The sequence below is a fragment of the Cervus elaphus genome, chromosome 23 (assembly GCF_910594005.1).
Source record: "Cervus elaphus chromosome 23, mCerEla1.1, whole genome shotgun sequence".
NCBI classification, from domain to species: Eukaryota; Metazoa; Chordata; class Mammalia; order Artiodactyla; family Cervidae; genus Cervus; species Cervus elaphus.
The window spans coordinates 858761-875845 of NC_057837.1; the positions used below are offsets into that span (position 1 = coordinate 858761).

At 43.0% G+C, this 17085-nt stretch overlaps 1 protein-coding gene across 1 annotated transcript in view; it reads right to left on the reverse strand.

Annotated features, from left to right (window-relative positions):
- Positions 1-2064: 2064 nt before the first annotated feature.
- Positions 2065-17085, reverse strand: part of TMX4 (thioredoxin related transmembrane protein 4) — a 68539-nt gene continuing 53518 nt past the window's right edge. Inside the window, exons 7-8 of the mRNA XM_043883467.1 lie at positions 8073-8136; positions 2065-6437 (exon numbers count right to left, since the gene is read on the reverse strand). Of these exons, the coding sequence (XP_043739402.1) occupies positions 6073-6437; positions 8073-8136 (429 nt within the window). The 3' untranslated portion in view covers positions 2065-6072. The remainder of the gene's footprint in view (positions 6438-8072; positions 8137-17085) is intronic.

A 17085-nucleotide genomic window follows, 5' to 3' on the forward strand; every position in this document is an offset into this window, starting at 1 on the left:
TCTCCTCTTTCATTTTCATCAAGAGGCTCTTTAGTTAATCTTCACTTTCTGCCACAAGGGTGGTGTCATCTGCCTATCTGAGGTTATTGGTATTTCTCCTGGCAATCTTGATTCCAGCTTGTGCTTCTTTCAGCCCAGGGTTTCTCATGATGTACTCTGCATATAAGTTAAATAAGCAGGGTGACAACACACAGCCTTGACATACTCCTTTTCCTATTTGGAACCAATCTGTTGTTCCATGTGGTTTTTCCAGTAGTCATGTATGGATGTGAGAGTTGGACTATAAAGAAAGCTGAGCACTGAAGAATTGATGCTTTTGAACTGTGGTGTTGGAGAAGACTCTTGACAGTCCCTTGGACTGCAAGGAGATCCAACCAGTCCATCCTAAAGGAAATCAGTCCTGGGTGTTCATTGGAAGGATGCTGAAGCTGAAACTCCAATACTTTGGCCACCTGATGCAAAGAGCTGACTCATTGGAAAAGACCCTGATGCTGGGAAAGATTGAGGGCAGGAGGAGAAGAGGACAACAGAGGATGAGATGGTTGGATGGCATCACCAATTCTATGGACATGAGTTGGGTAGACTCCGGGAGTTAGTGATGGACAGGAAGGCCTGGCGTGCTACAGTCCATGGGGTCACAAAGAGTTGGACACGACTAAGCAACTGAACTGATCTGAACTAACACAGGCTAGACTGCCTAATCCTTTTCTAAGTCTCAAGAGGGTCATATGTCCTAAGAAGACATAACCTATTATAGTGGAATAGGTTTCAAAGAACCCCCAAGATTGGAGCAAAGAAGGGGACTGCATCTCAGTGTTGGTTTCAAAAGCTGCAGGCTTTGCTCCCACCAAGGATGCATGACCAAGTTCAAGTAGGTCAAGATACCACAGAGTGGATGTTCTTTCATTAGCATGCTGAGTGAGTTTCTCTAAGGACTTGGTCACATGGAAATTTAATCATTTTGTTCTTACTACACATCCCTGTGTGCTTGGTTGCTTAGTCGTGTCCAGCTCTCTGTGACCCCAAGGACTGCAGCCCGCCAGGCTCCTCTGTCCATGGAATTCTCCAGGCAAGAATACTGAGTGGTTTGCCATGCCCTCCTCCAGGGCAGCACCTTCCCAACCCAGGGATTGAATCCAGTTCTCCCACATTGCAAGTGGATTCTTTACCATCTGAGCCACCAGGGAAGCCCAAGAATACTTGAGTGGGTAGCCTATCCCTTCTCCAGGGGATCTTCCCGACCCAGGAATTGAACTGGGGTCTCCTGCATTGCGGGCAGACTCTTTACCAGCTGAGCTACCAGGAAAGCCCACACATGTCCCTAACATCTTTCAAAAGTGAAAACTCTAATTCCACTATTTCACCCCAGTCTCTGAGGGAGTTTGTCCTTTGGGCTTTTCCACTGCTATACTGACGAGGAAGGATCAGTGCAGTCCTCTGTATGTCCCAGGAGACCAGGTCAGCTCAGTGTCCTGCAGGGTTAGCAGCATCCCATGCCATCTGCTCCAGCGCCGGCCACTTCTAGGCCTCAGGAAAGAGGGGACCTGAAGGCAGCAAGTTTCCATAGGCAACACAACTATGATGAGGAGGAAGCCTTGGATCTTTGCACTCATTCCTGAGTTTTTGTGAACCTGTCAGAGAAACTAAAGCAAGGGTTCGGGATTCAAGTCAAGGAGGAGGAAGAGAGGAACAATGAACAGACAGGATGGAGGATGGACTCATGAAAATTACTTTTTAACAAAGTAATATTTTTCACTGCCTAGGCAAATGACTTCTGTGAATTTCTTGTATGAAAAAGAACTTTTGTTTTGTTTTCTTTTTACTTAGTTATCACCATCATTAGGTTTTGATGCAAGTGGAAATTTACAATAAAATGAAAACAAATAGCATCAAGGATCACATACAATTCTGTGATAAGGTGATCTGTAATTCAGGCAATGTACTGCTTGAGGCTCATATCTTGATCTCCTACTCCAGTTGCTGCTGATGCCATTTGAGGAAAATACAGATGAAGAGAAAAATAAGTATCACTAGGCTAAAAAAATTAAGACAATTACAAGAATATAAATAACAAATTTATAATGTATTGCAATACAAATAAATAGTATTTTTAGTATAAAGCTACATTTGCATGAAGAAGCTACATTTGCACTGCTTAGTAACAAATGATTAAAATACACTGAAACACGTTAAAGTTGTGAGTCACATATGTACAGTGTCACAGTTCACACGAAGTTTCACTGAGAATAAGCCATCTGAAGGCCATGTGTCCTGATCTGAGACTATCAAAGGCCTTTCAAGCAAACCTCCTGGCTCAGGAAAGATGCTCAAAAAGCTGCCCCATCCAGACTGATCTGACTTGACTCCACTTTTGGTTTTCAAAATAAGCTATAATCTTCTAAAGGGGATCATAATGTAGACTGATATAAACAGATACTGAACAAGAAGGAACTTTTCTATTGGCACAGAAGATTTACATCACTATTTTCCCAAATGCTATTATTTGAAAGGATGGATGAACCACACATTTATAATACTGGCAGAAATAACACTTTAACACTGAGATAAAGGACATAAGGAAACTACTGATACACATTAACAAAAGCACCAGTCTCCCCTTCCTTTTCTTACTTCATGCCAATTTAATGTTTTAGGCTAAAAGCTCAGGTATGCCTTATCATTTGTACCCTTCTTTGGACTCTTTCATGTTTCTCATTCTGTAAATCAGGCTTCCCTCTTAAAGGACTTGGTAATAAAAAGTCACATGCCAAGTACTTGCCTTAAAAGACACTTCTATCATCTATGCAAATCACACACACCCAAATCATGTAGAAATACCACAGCTATCAACAAGGATTTGGGCCCTAAGAGAGTCAAAATTTGGCTTTCTCCACTGGCAGTGTCAGCCTGACCAAAGCTTCTTGCTTTTTATCACAGTAGTAATTTCGGATTTCTTCTTGCAGTCAGAGAGGCTTGTGGCTAACTGGGATCTTGTGCCAAGATAAAGCAGTGGGTGTGTGCTCAGGGGTGTCAAGCCATGCAAGTTGAATGAACCAGCTTCCCATCCATTCACACTTACAGTTTAAAGGGAAAGAAAGAAGTAGACTGCCTACATGTTGCTTCAGAATGAGAACTCTAAGCAAGCTGGGGTCGTTCGCCAAGAGATAAATAATAAAAGGAAGAAATCAAGGAAACATAACTGGAGGTTTCCCTTTCCCTCTAACCAGTGAACAGGCATGCTGCTCTCACTTCTCACATAGAAGGCACTGCCCCCATTCCCAAATGAACAGTTTGTTTAATTCACCTAACTTTGATATTCTATAACTAAGTAACTGATACTGAAATACAGGGAGGTATGATAATTTATTTTTTGAGTCAAAATCATATTTCTATGCACTTGACTTCTGGATTAAATATATTACCTACAGGAAAAACCTATCAAATCTTATTGAAAGGTTAATCTAATTTTAAATTATTTTGAGTTGATATTTTCCTTTAGTTTTATATTCAGAAAGTACTTAAAATGAGCCTAAAAGTTGCAAGTGGAAAGAAATTAAATTCTATTGTGTACATCTTTCACCAGAATAAAAAAAAAAAAAAAAAAAAACCCTGTAAAAACAGTCCCCATAGCAAATACTTCAACTTTTAATGAATCCACATCTCCAAACTGTTTTCTCCTCTTCCTCTATTTTTTTTTTAAAGTATTGCTGAGAAAGAAAATACAGTTTTATTATATAATTAAATACTATCAGAAGTCTAGCTGGAAATTGGCCTTACATTTATAAAAAGCCAAAGTAGATTTTATTTCTTCATTCTGTCTCCTTTAGTAAAATACTTCACTCACAGAAAAAGAATTATTTCAATATGGGGGAGGGGGCTTGGGGGTAAGTATCATACAGAAAAGCCAAACTATGAAGACTTTCTTATTCCATACTGTTGAACTTGAATTATCTTTGAAAATTTTGTTTCAGCTGATTAGAAAAGAAAACAGAATCCAGTGCCAGGAGGGCAGGTTCAGCTTGTCTCTGCTCCAGAAAGGCTTCCTGGTGTCAGGCAGATGGAGCTGCCTCCCTGGAGGTACCATTGGTACTGGTGCTTCGGGTCAGGAGGTGTCAGAGCCCTAGATGGCGGTCGGGCAAGAGGTGAGCACAAGTCAAGGTTTTCCCAGCCTGTCAGTTCTGTGATGGCCTCAAACTTGAGGTTGTATTGCTGTCTAAAGAGAAAAATTATCGGCAACTCTTACTGTCATCACACTGGGGGATGAGACTATCAGGTGACTAAGTGGGAAAGATGAAAAATAACCAACTCTAAAAACTGGACTCTGTCAGAATAAAAACTCCCTTTGTGTGAGGCTTGCAATAGGCTCATTCAGCCACATCAGGGCAGAGTTTCAGAACCTCCCCCTCCTCCAGTGAGCCCATGTTCAAAGTTAATACAAGGTAAGGGTTATCTAAACAGCAGATAGGAGTGTACTGCATATTTCTCCTTAAAGATGAAGAGTAACATGGAAACTTACATTACCATATGTAAACGAGATAGCCAAGGGAAATTTGCTATATGGCTCAGGAAACCCAAACAGGGGCTCTGAATCAACCTAGGGGGTGGGATGGGGAGGGAGGTTCAAGAGGGAGGGGATGTGTGTTTACCTGTGGCTGATTCATGTTGAGGTTTGACAGAAAACAGCAAAATCCTATAAAGCAATTATCCTTCAACAAAAAATAAACTAAAAAGAAAAAAAATGACAGAAGCTTTTTGAATTCCATAAACCTGTACTACTTATTCCATCTGGACTCAAGGGATGTATGATATACTTTAGACACCTTTCATAAGCTTGGAATCTAATATTCTGAATTTATTCTAAGACATAAATCAGATAGATGGGTGGATTTTTTAAAGGACATTGAGCCCCCTGGGTACTTTTAGCAGACTAAGCATTGAGATTTACAGGAATAAAATTCTTTACAAGATTAAGGAAGAAGCAAACGAAATCAAACCTTTCATTTTCAGATATACACTTTCGTTAGTTCTTTCAGCAAAAGCATATCAGTGAAGGAAAACCAGAAATGTTTCTTCAGTTATTATTTAACTGGTTCAAGAGTCAGGGAACCCCTTGAAATGGAAACAAAACAACACAGTATTCAAGTTTTCATCATAAGATTACCTTGCACTGGCAAGACGTAGGAGACTTCTGACTTCAATATTCTTCAATAAAAGAATATTGCTAAAGGAGCTTTTTGAAAAAAATTTAAAAAAGACTACATTTTGGCTAAAAACAACCAAAATCTCTCCTGTAAAACTGCTACTTCCTTTTGAATCTCCAAAGGTTACAACATTTTGTTTGAGATGCTTGGCAGTCATGGCTTCATGGGCTGTGCTGCTTGATTATCTAAACCGTTAAGGCAAAATAAATATAGCTGATATCGAGCTGACTGCTGCCTGAGTCCTCTCATTGAAGAAGTATTGTTCAGAGGGTGGGGAGCCCACAGGCCCATGGTGGGAAAACTGGAAATGTTAAAGGTAAGAAATAAAACACAAGAAGGGAGGCTGAGTTAGGAACATTTCCAAGCTTTTTTCTACAATAATCTCCAAGGCCCTCTCAACTTCTGTCTCTAAAAAGTACCCCTGTGTATGGTGCCTGATGTTTCTCACAGTTTGACAGAAATAAACACTCAAACAAGAGGAAGCAAGATGTCTGCTACACTCTGAGGGTGCTCAGCTTGCCCTGCGTTCACTTAAAGGGCCTGCAGCCTTGGATGTGCCCGTAACAGTGCTCCTGACACTGGCGACCGCCTTCTCTGGTCAGAGCTCTGTAGCCCGGAGTAAACAAACGTGTGCTCACCCCCGGCCCCAAACAGACCCTAGCACCGTGTTTCTTTTTCTGTATCCTGATTGTCATGCCTGAAAGATTCTCCCTAACATACATGAGGCTTAATGCCATGAGACTAAATGGCTAAAGACTATTGTTCAATAGAAGCTTGCTCATTCAAAAAGAAAATAAGAATTTGGTTTAAACTGCAGACAAAAGGGGAAGTTAACATATTCTTTTGGTTTGTATTCCTTGAAACACTGTCCTCAGGCCGACGGTCCCTTGTCAGCATGCTGACTTCTGCGCTGTCTCAACGAGTCTCCCACCGCCTCTGTGGCAGCCGGGCAGGGCTGCTCCAGGCTGTCATCTCCCACCTCACCAGGCCCCTCGTCCTCCCGGGCCTCCCTCGGGGGCTCCGGGTCCCGGGCATCATTCTTCTCCTCATCCACACCAGCAGCCGGGCCGTCCTCCTCTTCTTCCTCTGCTTCCTCCTCGTAACCAAGGTCCTCTTTCTCATCCTCGTCATCTACAAGGTTGTCCTTGTTTTCTTCTTCATTTGAATCATCCTTTTCCTCCTCTACATCCTGCAACTGTTCAGTTATATGAACCTTCTCTGACCTGAGATTCTGCTCTGTGGAAGAAAGAGAGGGGGAACATTCTCTGATTAAACAATGGGCATTCAAAATGCTTTCACTAGTATGTAGAATCTAAAAAAATAAAACCAACAAACGAATATTATAGAACAGAAACAGACTCATACAAACCAGTGGCTTGTACAGACTCAACAAACTAGTGGTTACCAACCAGAGGGGCAAGAGACCAACCGGAGGGGCAAGAGAGGGGAAGGGGAAAAGAGGTACAAGCTACTAGGTATAAAATCTACAAGATACAAGGATGTAATATTCAGCATAGGGATATAACCAGTATCATAACTTAAAATGGGGTATAGCCTATAAAAGTAATCAATCAACTCTATTGAACACCTGAAACAAATACAACGTTGGACATTAACTATACTTCAATTTTAAAAAGGTCATTCAGTAGTCTGTTGCATTTAGCTGTGAAATGAAACAATGGGGCATAGGATGGCTTTCTCCATCTTGAAACTATGTTACCACAAAGGACAGATCTCTGGATGGCATCCTAGCCCCACCCAGGGCATCTCCACCTCTCTCTGGAGACTCACTGACCAAACTGACTTGGGCACAGCCCAGGGGCATGGAGGGCAAAGGTTCCTCTGTGCTCTGTGTTAGGTACCTTGTAGAATGCTCAGTGAAACACTCACTGGTCATGGTGATTGGTTCAAACTCTGACTTAAGCAGAGCCAGTTGGAGTACTTTCCAGGAAATTTTGGCCAGAGTGAGGAGGAAAAGTTTTCTCTCTTTCTAGAGGGATTGTTAAACTGATAAAATGTGAGTTGGGGCTGTTGAAAGCCACTGAATCAGCTTCACAGAGACAGAAACCTATCATCTTTGGGCTAAGCATGAAACCAGAACATCCTTGGATTTTTCAGCTTTGTAAACTAATGGATTTTTCTTTTTTCCTGTAGGTTACTTTAAACTGGGATTCTGTTACTTTTAAGAATTCTAAGGAATATAACATAGTTTATAATTACACATGGAAGTCTGAAAGCCTTAAAAACTGTAAGAATTAAAAAAGAATTATAAGCTCGTTTAGTTAAACTCACATAAAATTCAACAATTACAAAGTCTCATGAGTCTTCAAGGAGACCTGCTTGGCGGTCCAGTGGTTAGGACTCTGCACCTCCCCTTCAGGAAGTGCAGGTACAATCCTGGTCAGGAAACTAAGATCCCACAGGACCAAGTATGGCCCAGAAAACAAACAGTCTTCCTGCAAACAACAGGAATAAAAGCATGGGAACCCAGGGGCATTTGGTCCCAGAAACAGTGTGCAGTAGTGAAAGGGTTCGGGAAGACTGCCTTAAAGGGCTCAGGGCCATTACTGGTGAGTGCCAGCTCCCCTCCCACCGTGCTCAGCCCAGTTTGAATGAAGGAGAGCATGTCAACTGATTAATGAAGGGCATACAATTCAAGGGAAAAAGTAACTGCCAAAATGAAATGTCCCTCAATGTAAGAGAGGAAATAAAGGAATGCTTGCTCAAATCTATCTAGAGAACACATTTCAAGGAATTTGGTAGTGGTTATGGTTTGGTCACCAGCAAACCACGGGGAAATTCACTATGAGCACAGAAAGGCATACCACAGACTTCTAAAGATACTCTATCTCATAAATTTGTCATACTTACCAGAATGTTCAGATAAATTTCTTGGAAGTGGCAAGTACAAACATTCTGATATTACTACCAAGACCTGGAGGGAAAACAGTGATTTTACAGTGAGTGACTAGGACATTCATTACCAAACAACCTTAAAGTTAGGCCTTGCTTTATAACCAGATATTCATAGATAAATACAGAGCAATTGGTCAGAAGTCCTCAAAAAACAAGGCAAGGGTATAATTAAGAATTTTCTATTTTTCAAATGTGGATATAATGTTGGAATATACTACTAATTTCAGAGGTCACAAAGTCAAATGTATACACACAGTCCACTAAAAAAGATGAATTAATAAGCAAGTATAAGAAAACAGACTCTATCAGCCAAGTCTGAAGTGATCCTTTAAAAAACCCTACTGTGACAAATGATACCACTCTAATGGCAGAAAGCAAAGAGGAACTAAAGAGCCTCTTGATGAGGGAAGATGGAGGAGGAGAGTGAAAGAGCCAGCTTAAAACCCCACATTCAGACAACCTGGCATCTGGCCCCTTTACTACACGGCAAATAGAAGGGGAAAAGGTGGAAGCAGTGACACATTTCCTCTTCTTGGCTCTAAAATCACTGAGGACGGTAACTGCAGCCATGGAATCAGAAGACGACTGCTTCTTGGCAGGGAAGCTATGACAAACCTAGATAATTGTGTTAAAAAGCAGACATCATTTTGCCAACAAAGGTCCAAAAACTCAAGGCTATGGTCTTTCCAGTAGTCATGTACTGATGTGAAAGCTGGACAGTAAAGAAGGCAGAGCACTGAAGAATTGATGCTTTTGAACTGTGGTGTTGGAGAAGACTCATGAGAGTCCCTTGGACTGCAAGGAGATCAAACCAGTCAGTCTTAAAAGGAAATCAACCCTGAACACTCCTTGGACGGACTGATGCTGAAGCTGAAGCTCCAATACTTTGGCCACCCCATGCGAACAGCTGACTCATTGGAAAAGACCCTGATGCTGGGAAAGACTGAAGGCAGAAGGAGAAAAGGGCAGCCGAGAATGAGATGGTTGGATAGCATCACTGAATCAATGGACATGAACTTGGGAAACTGTGGGAGATGGTAAGGGACAGGGAAGCCTAGCATGCTGCGGTCCATGGGGTCGTGTAGAGTCGGACATGACTTGATGACTGAACAACAGTATGATAAATAAAACGAGTCTGTATATGGGTTGTCCCTTACCAGTGGGAAACTCCTGATTATGTGGAAGAGTATTTCAGGGTGTAGAATTTTACTAAGAGTGCAGCAAGAAATTACTAGAAGTGCATTGGGAGGACCCTGAGGGATGCGGTGGGGAGGGAAGTGGGACAGAGGGTCAGGATGGGGAACACATGTACACCCATGGCTGATTCATGAGAATGTATGGCAAAAACCACAATAGTGTAAAGTAATTAGCCTCCAGTTAAAAAAAAAAAAAGCAGTGGGACGATAATAATAAGAAGAAGAAGAAGAAATTACTAGAGGGACAAACTGTGAGAAAACACATCAATGATGTGAACTAGATCTTATTTTAAAGAGTGACTGACTGGCCTCACCTCCAACCTTGAGAGCAGCGTTGACTCACTTTCTACTTACTGCTAATAAGCTGTTTCCCTTGATAAACTACAAGCTTCCTAGAGGAAGGCTCATTCTGGCTCATGTTCCACACCCAGACGGTGGGCTGCAGTGATGAAACTGATGGGACGACGTGTGAAACAGGGCTGAGGCAGTCGGGGTCCCTCGCTCCCTACACCCTCCGCACGGCCTCCACACCATACCGCGCAGCACAGAGACCAGCGCGGGAGGGAGCCGCCTGCTGAGCAGGGCTGCACGGGTCCTCCTGTACCGAACTAACTGCTGAGCTTCGCCTTCACTGTGAACTGCCGAATCTTTAAAACAGGAACAATACTTCATAAATTTAAGGGGTTCAAAAATTTTAAAACTCCAGAGTCATGGTCCTTTTGATTCAATTTTATAAACATCAAATGAGTAACTCACTTTGACTATTACCACCTGCATATTCATTTATTACTTTACTTAATATTTGGTTCATTACATTTTAGATATCATGCTAAAATCTGGGGTGAAGGGTTCAAAAAAAGATAAAAAAGGAAATTGTAAAGCAATATGTAACAGGGAACTAATTAAAAAATGAAGAAAGCTCTTTGATAGATACTTCAGAGATACAGAGACGATAACCAGTTCTGGGGGTGGGGAAGGATCCAGAATGATTGCTTGAGAGAGGTGGCCTTTGGGGCCCTGGACATGGTTGGGAGAGAACGAGCACCCCCAGTGGTCTGACTCGTCTAAGCAGCACCAAGCTGCACACAGAGGCTCTTGGATCCAGTTGCTGTTCAGTCGCTCACTCATGTCCGACTCTGCGACCCCATGGACCACAGCATGCCAGGCCTCCCTGTCCTTCACTATCTCCCGGGTTTTACTCAAACTCATGTCCATCGAGTTGGTGATGCCATCCAACCATCGCATCCTCTGTCATCCCCTTCTCCTCCTGCCCTCAATCTTTCCCAGCATCAGGGTCTTTTCCAATTGGTCACCTCTTTGCATCAACTGGCCAAAGTATTAGAGCCTGGATCCAGAGAAATGCCTAAATGCCAGACAGAGGAAACCAAGGTAGCAGGGCAGTGGGATTCACGAAGCACCGTGGGTTGGAGATGAGCAAGCTCCAAGCTGTTAAACTAATGTGAACAACAAAGAGGAGAACACTTCCACCTGAAAAGACAGAGTCTGAAAGCCAAATGACAGCACATGCTTATAGGAGCTATTCACTGCACACAATGCTTTTTTCTGACTTTCTTTTTCCTTTTGCCTTTCTTAATACCAACTGAAGCGGAAAGTTTCAGTTTGGTCACATTGCAAAGGAAAGAAGAAACACTTGCCAATAACAAATAACGGGCATTTACAACAGAGCCTGGAAGGGGGGTAAGTCCCACCCATGAGACACTTGGGCCATCTAGAGTGCTAGTAAGGGGGCCTACAAGAGACTTATGGGACACCAGCCTCAACCCTAGGCAACTCACTTAACTGTTTTCTCACTTGCATTCTCTCAAAAGGACAAGTCTGGAATCAGTCTACCACTAAGGGCTGTTTCATGTCTCTAACACTACATAACTCCATTACACTGTCATCCTTCCCAGAAACTGGGAGGAAAATCCTCTCATTCCATCAGTTCAGGATCTATTTTCCAGTCTAAAGAACCACTCTCTCATGATGGGCCACTTTCTGAGCCACTAACCATGGCACTGTTTACAAACAGGGCCTATACAGGAATGGTACCCTCCTCTCCCTCTTCCCTCCAACAGTTAGATTTTCAGGTTTCAGCTTAGCAGACCAGGCATCTAAAAGAGGAGAGCCAGGCATCTAAAAGAGGAGAGCAGACAGATTTTCCATCTTTCATGGCGAGTGAGAGCTACACTTCCTGATACTGGAGACCCTCTCTGTGGAAGCTCTGCACTGGGAAGCGGTCAGCAGCATATACTGGGTTGACCAAAAAAGTTCATTCGAGTTTTCCCACAAGATCTTGGGGAAAACCCAAATGAACTACTGGCCAACCCAATAGAAAGATGGTTCACCCAAGTTGCAAAATTCAGACAGTATCTACACCAACTGAAATGGAGACCAGATAAGAGAGGAAAACTTTGCTGCCTGTATATTCCATGGCTTTTCTGCCTGTCCACAGCTTTGCTGTTTTCCATCCTTCAAAGCACAGTTGCTGATGTCAGAAATTGATGAGGCCAGAGTAATCTGATGTACACTTATGGGTCTTTCCCATATTGGTTTAAAATGCAAAATATATACTTGATTTCTAAAACTGAGTCCTTGGATTACATGTGAAAAATAACAATGCAAACTAATACAGCCACTATGGAGAAAACTGTGGAAATTCCTTAAAAAAAACTGGAAATAGAACTGCCACACAACCTAGCAATCCCACTGCTGGGCACACACACTGAGGAAACCAGAATTGAAAGAGACACATGTACCCCAATTTTCATCACAGCACTATTTACAATAGCCAGGACATGGATGCAACCTAGATGTCCATCGGCAGATGAATGGATAAGAAAGCTGTGGGTACATATATAAAATGGAATATTACTCAGCTATTAAAAAGAATGCATTTGAATCAGTTCTAATGAGGTGGATGAGACTGTACCCTATTATACAGAGTGAAGTAAGTCAGAAAGAAAAATACCAGTACAGTATATTAACACATATATATGGAATTTAGAAAAATGGTAACGATGACCCAATATGTGAGACAGCAAAAGAAACACAGATGTAAAGAAAGACTTTTGGACTTTGTGGGAGAAGGCGAGGGTGGGATGATTTGAGAGAATAGCATTGAAGAGTGTTTATTACCATATGTGAAATAGATCGCCAGTCCAAGTTCGATGCATGAGACAGGGTGTTCAGGGCTGGTGCACTGGGATGACCCTGAGGGATGGGATGGGGAGGGAGGTGGGAGGGAGGGTCAGGATGGGGAACACATGTACACCCATGGCTGATTCATGTCAATGTATGTCAAAAACCACTATAATACTGTAAAATAATTAGCCTCCAATTAAAATTAATTAATTAATTAACAAAAAAAATAACACTTGGTAAAATATTTCAACCATTACTAGGCTCAATAAAGACAGCAAACAGAAACCAAACTAGCAGTCTTGCTTTGACTTCCCATCTTTTAAAATTATGGGAAAAAAGGAAGATGTAATGGTGAGGCTTATGGGAAACAAAGACTTGATCAGGAAATCACTTCTCTATGGGAAATGTCATGCCCTTCCTGGCCAATGAGTATATTAACATTTCATGCAAAAGACTGGCACAATAAAGAACAGAAATGGTATGGGCCTAACAGAAGCAGAAGAAATTAAGAAGAGGTGGCAAGAATACACAGAACTATACAAAAAAGATCTTAATGACCCAGATAACCACAATAGTGTGATCACTCACCTAGAGCCAGACATCCTAGAATGCGAAGTCAAGAGGGCCTTAGGAAGCGTCACTACAAACATAGCTAGTGAAGGTGATGGAATTCCAGGTGAGCTATTTCAAATCCTAAAAGATGCTGTGAATGTGTTGCACTCAATATGCCAGCAAACTTGGAAAACTCAGCAGTGGCCACAGGACTGGAAACGGTCAGTTTTCATTCCAATCTCAAAGAAAGGCAATGTCAAAGAATGTTCAAACTACCAGACAATTGCACTCATCTCACACACTAGCAAAGTAATGCTCAAAATTCTCCAAGCCAGCCTTCAACAGTACATGAACTGTGAACTTCCAGATGTTCAAGCTGGATTTAGAAAAGGCAGAGGAACCAGAGATCAAATTGCAGACATCCACTGGATCATTGAAAATGCAAGAGAATACCAGAAAAATATCTACTTCCCCTTTATTGATTACGTCAAAGCCTTTGACTGTGTAGATCACAACAAACTATGGAAAATTCTTAAAGAGATGGGAATACCAGACCACCTGAACTACCTCCTGAGAAATCTGTACGCAGGTCAAGAAAGAACAGCTAGAACTGGACATGGAACAACAAACTGGCTCCAAATTGGGAAAGGAGTATGTCAAGGCTGTGTACTGTCACCCTGCTTATTTAATTTACATGCAGAGTACATCACAAAATGTTGGGCTGGATGAAGCACAAGCTGAAATCAGGATTGCTGGGAGAAATATCAATAACCTCAGGTATGCAGATGACACCACCCTTACAGCAGAAAACAAAGAAAAACTAAAGAGCCTTTTGATGAAAGTGAAAGAAGAGAGTGAAAAAGCTGGCTTGAAACTCAACATTCAAAAAACAAAGATCATGGCATCCGGTCCCATCAATTCATGGCAAATAGATGGAGAAACAATGGAAACGGTGACAAAGTTTATTTTCTTGGGCTCCAAAATCACTGCAGATGGTAACTGAAGCCATGAAATTAAAAGATGCTTGCTCCTTGGAAAAAAAAGCTATGAGCAACCTAGACAGCATATTAAAAAGCAGAGACATTACTTTGCGGATAAAGGTCCTTCTAGTCAAAGCTATGGTTTTTCCAGTGGTCATGTGTGGCTGTGAGAGTTGGACTATAAAGAAAACTGAGCACTGAAGAATTGATGCTTTTGAAGTGTGGTGTTGGAGAAGACTCTTGAGAGTCCCTTGGACTGCAAGGAGATCCAACCAGTCCATCCTAAAGGAGATCAGTCCTGGGTGTTCATTGGAAGGACTGATGCTGAAGCTGAAACTCCAATACTTTCACCATCTGACGTGAAGAACTGTCTCGTTAGAAAAGCCCCTGAAGCTGGGAAAGATTGAAGGCAGGAGGAGAAGGGGACGACAGAGGATGAGATGGTTGGATGGATCACCGACTTGATGGGCATGAGTTTGAGTAAACTCTGGGAGTTTGTGATGGACAGGGAGGCCTGGCGCTCTGCAGTCCATGGGGTTGCAAAGAGTCGGACATGACTGAGCAACTGAACTGAACTGAACTGATGACTCACAGAAGGAAGGAGACCCACTGAGGTCACCGAGATCAAGCTTCTCATGACAGCACCCCATATCTTGCTTTCAGTCCCCAGTTAAATGCAAAGGTGACAGGGATTAGTGAGCCTGAGACCTCACTGAAGGCAAAGCTTCTGTCACTTTCAACACACATTACAGGTGCAGAAAATGCACGTTGAGCAGAGATACATGCTTGCTGTTTTACGGAAATGTATTAATAGAGAACGTATGAATCTATTACTGCTTTGAAATTATTATTTCCTTAAATAACGTTCTCTTCCCAACTTCTTTAAAGAAACAGTATCACTTGGTCACTTGAATAGTCTAGAATCAACTCCCTTCTTCAGATCAAGTCTCTAATAACCTTCCTACACTGATAATTTGATTCAGTTTCCAAATAAACTTAGGCCCAGACAGGCCTGACTTTTTCAACTTAAAGTCAATCTCAAGAATAAAATTCTAAAACTATTTATACTGAGAAGAGTTTTCAATGTTTGGACTTCCCTGGTGGCTCAGACGGTAAAACGTCTGCCTATAAAGAGGGATACCCAGGTTCAATCCCTGGGTCGGGAAGGTCTCCTGGAGAAGGAAATGGCAACCCACTCCAGTATTCTTGCCTGGAAAATCCCATGGATGGAGTAACCTGGTAGGCTACAGTTCCTGGGGACACAAAGAGTCGGACACCACTGAGAGACTTCACTTTCACTTCCAATAGGCCCTTACTCAACTACATCCAGCATAACTCCATCTCAGAATCACCCAGGATCTCATACTGTTTCCCCTACAGAAGCCACACACTCATGCAGCTCCATAGTAGACAGCAGATGGGAGAAATACATTGATATCCACAAAGTTATATCCACAGTCAAATCATTTTAGGGCAGAGGACTAAGGACACATTCATTAGCAATAAGATTAATAGAGCAGAATGGAACATACCCAGGGCTACTGAATTACCCAGGACTACTTAAGTTCTATCCCTACCCATGAAGTTAACATCAGCAGTCAAATGATAAATACAAACCATAATATAAGGTAAGCATATTCATGGCAAAATAAAATCAAGCCTCCTTGGCACCCTGGAATATGACTTTGTAGCACCAAGTTATGGCTTGCTATAAAGGTGACTGCTAACATTTTCCTTCTGTTTATTTTTTAAAAGACTATGCAAAAGACCTGAAATACATTACAAAATATAAGGACAGACTTTAAGACAATCTTACCTAGGGGGGAGGAGCTAAGATGGCAGAGGAATAGGACAGGGAGACCACTTTCTCCCCTACAAATTCATGGAAAGAACATTTGAACGCTGAGCAAACTCCACAAAACAACTTCTGATCGCTAGCAGAGGACATCAGGCACCCAGAAAAGCAGACCATTGTCTTCAAAAGGAGGTAGGACAAAACATAAAAGATAAAAAGAGTGACAAAAGAGCTAGGGATGGAGACCCGTCCCGGAAAGGGAGTCATAAGTTTCCAAACACCAGGAAACCCTCTCACTGGCAGGTCTGGGGGAAGTTTTCGAGTCTTGGAGGGCAACCTAACTGGGAGGAAAAATAAATAAAATCCACATATTACATGCCTAGAAGCAACTTCCAGCAGAAAAGTACCCCCAGACGCTCACATCTGCCACCAGCAAGTGGGGGCTGAACGGAGAGGAGCGGGCGGCACTGCTTAGGGTAAGGACCGGGCCCGAATGCCCTGAGGGCAATCGGAGGGAGCTGACGTGAGATAGCAACTTAAACTGTGGGATAGCAAGAGAGAGAGAAAATTAACCTGCGAAAAGCGTGCTAACGGAACACACTGCCAGCCGTTCGCAGAACAAAAGAAAGACTGAGCAATTCCAGAGAAGAGCTAGCTGGCGGGCGGGCCAGCCCATCCCCCGCTGGAGGCAGGAGGCAGAGGGGAGGGGAAAGGGGAAACTTGGCCCCAGAGACGGCATCCCCTACCAAACTGCAAACAGGCTTCCAGTTTCTAACCAGAGAATTCCTGAGATTCTGGATGGTTGACATCCACAGAGAGGGTCGCAGCTAGAGACCAGCTTCCCAGAACAGACACAAGGTGCACCTGACCAGCGCTCACGCGGAAACTGAGGCTGGAACCGCGGAGGGGATAAGGCGCACTGCACCCGGGGAGAGTGCGCTCATCAAGTTCCTGGCAGCCTGAGCTGCTCCGACCGGGGAAGGCACAAAACGCAGGCCCAACCGAGTATGCGCTTTTGTGGAGTACCGGAAAACTGGAACCGCAGGCAACACAGGGCCCGCTCCCTATAGAACAGCCTGGAGCCTGAGCAGTGTAGACGGGGAAAGCACACACTCCAGCGAGGAGGGGCAAACCCAGTGTGGCCGGAACACTGTGGGTCCTCCCCACACAGGCCAGTGACATTTGTCTGCAGCGTCCCTCCCTCCCCACAGCACAACTGAACAAGCGAACCTAAACAAGAGACCACCTCCGCCCTCTTGGGTCAGGGCGGAAATTAGATACTGAAGAGACCGGCAAATAGA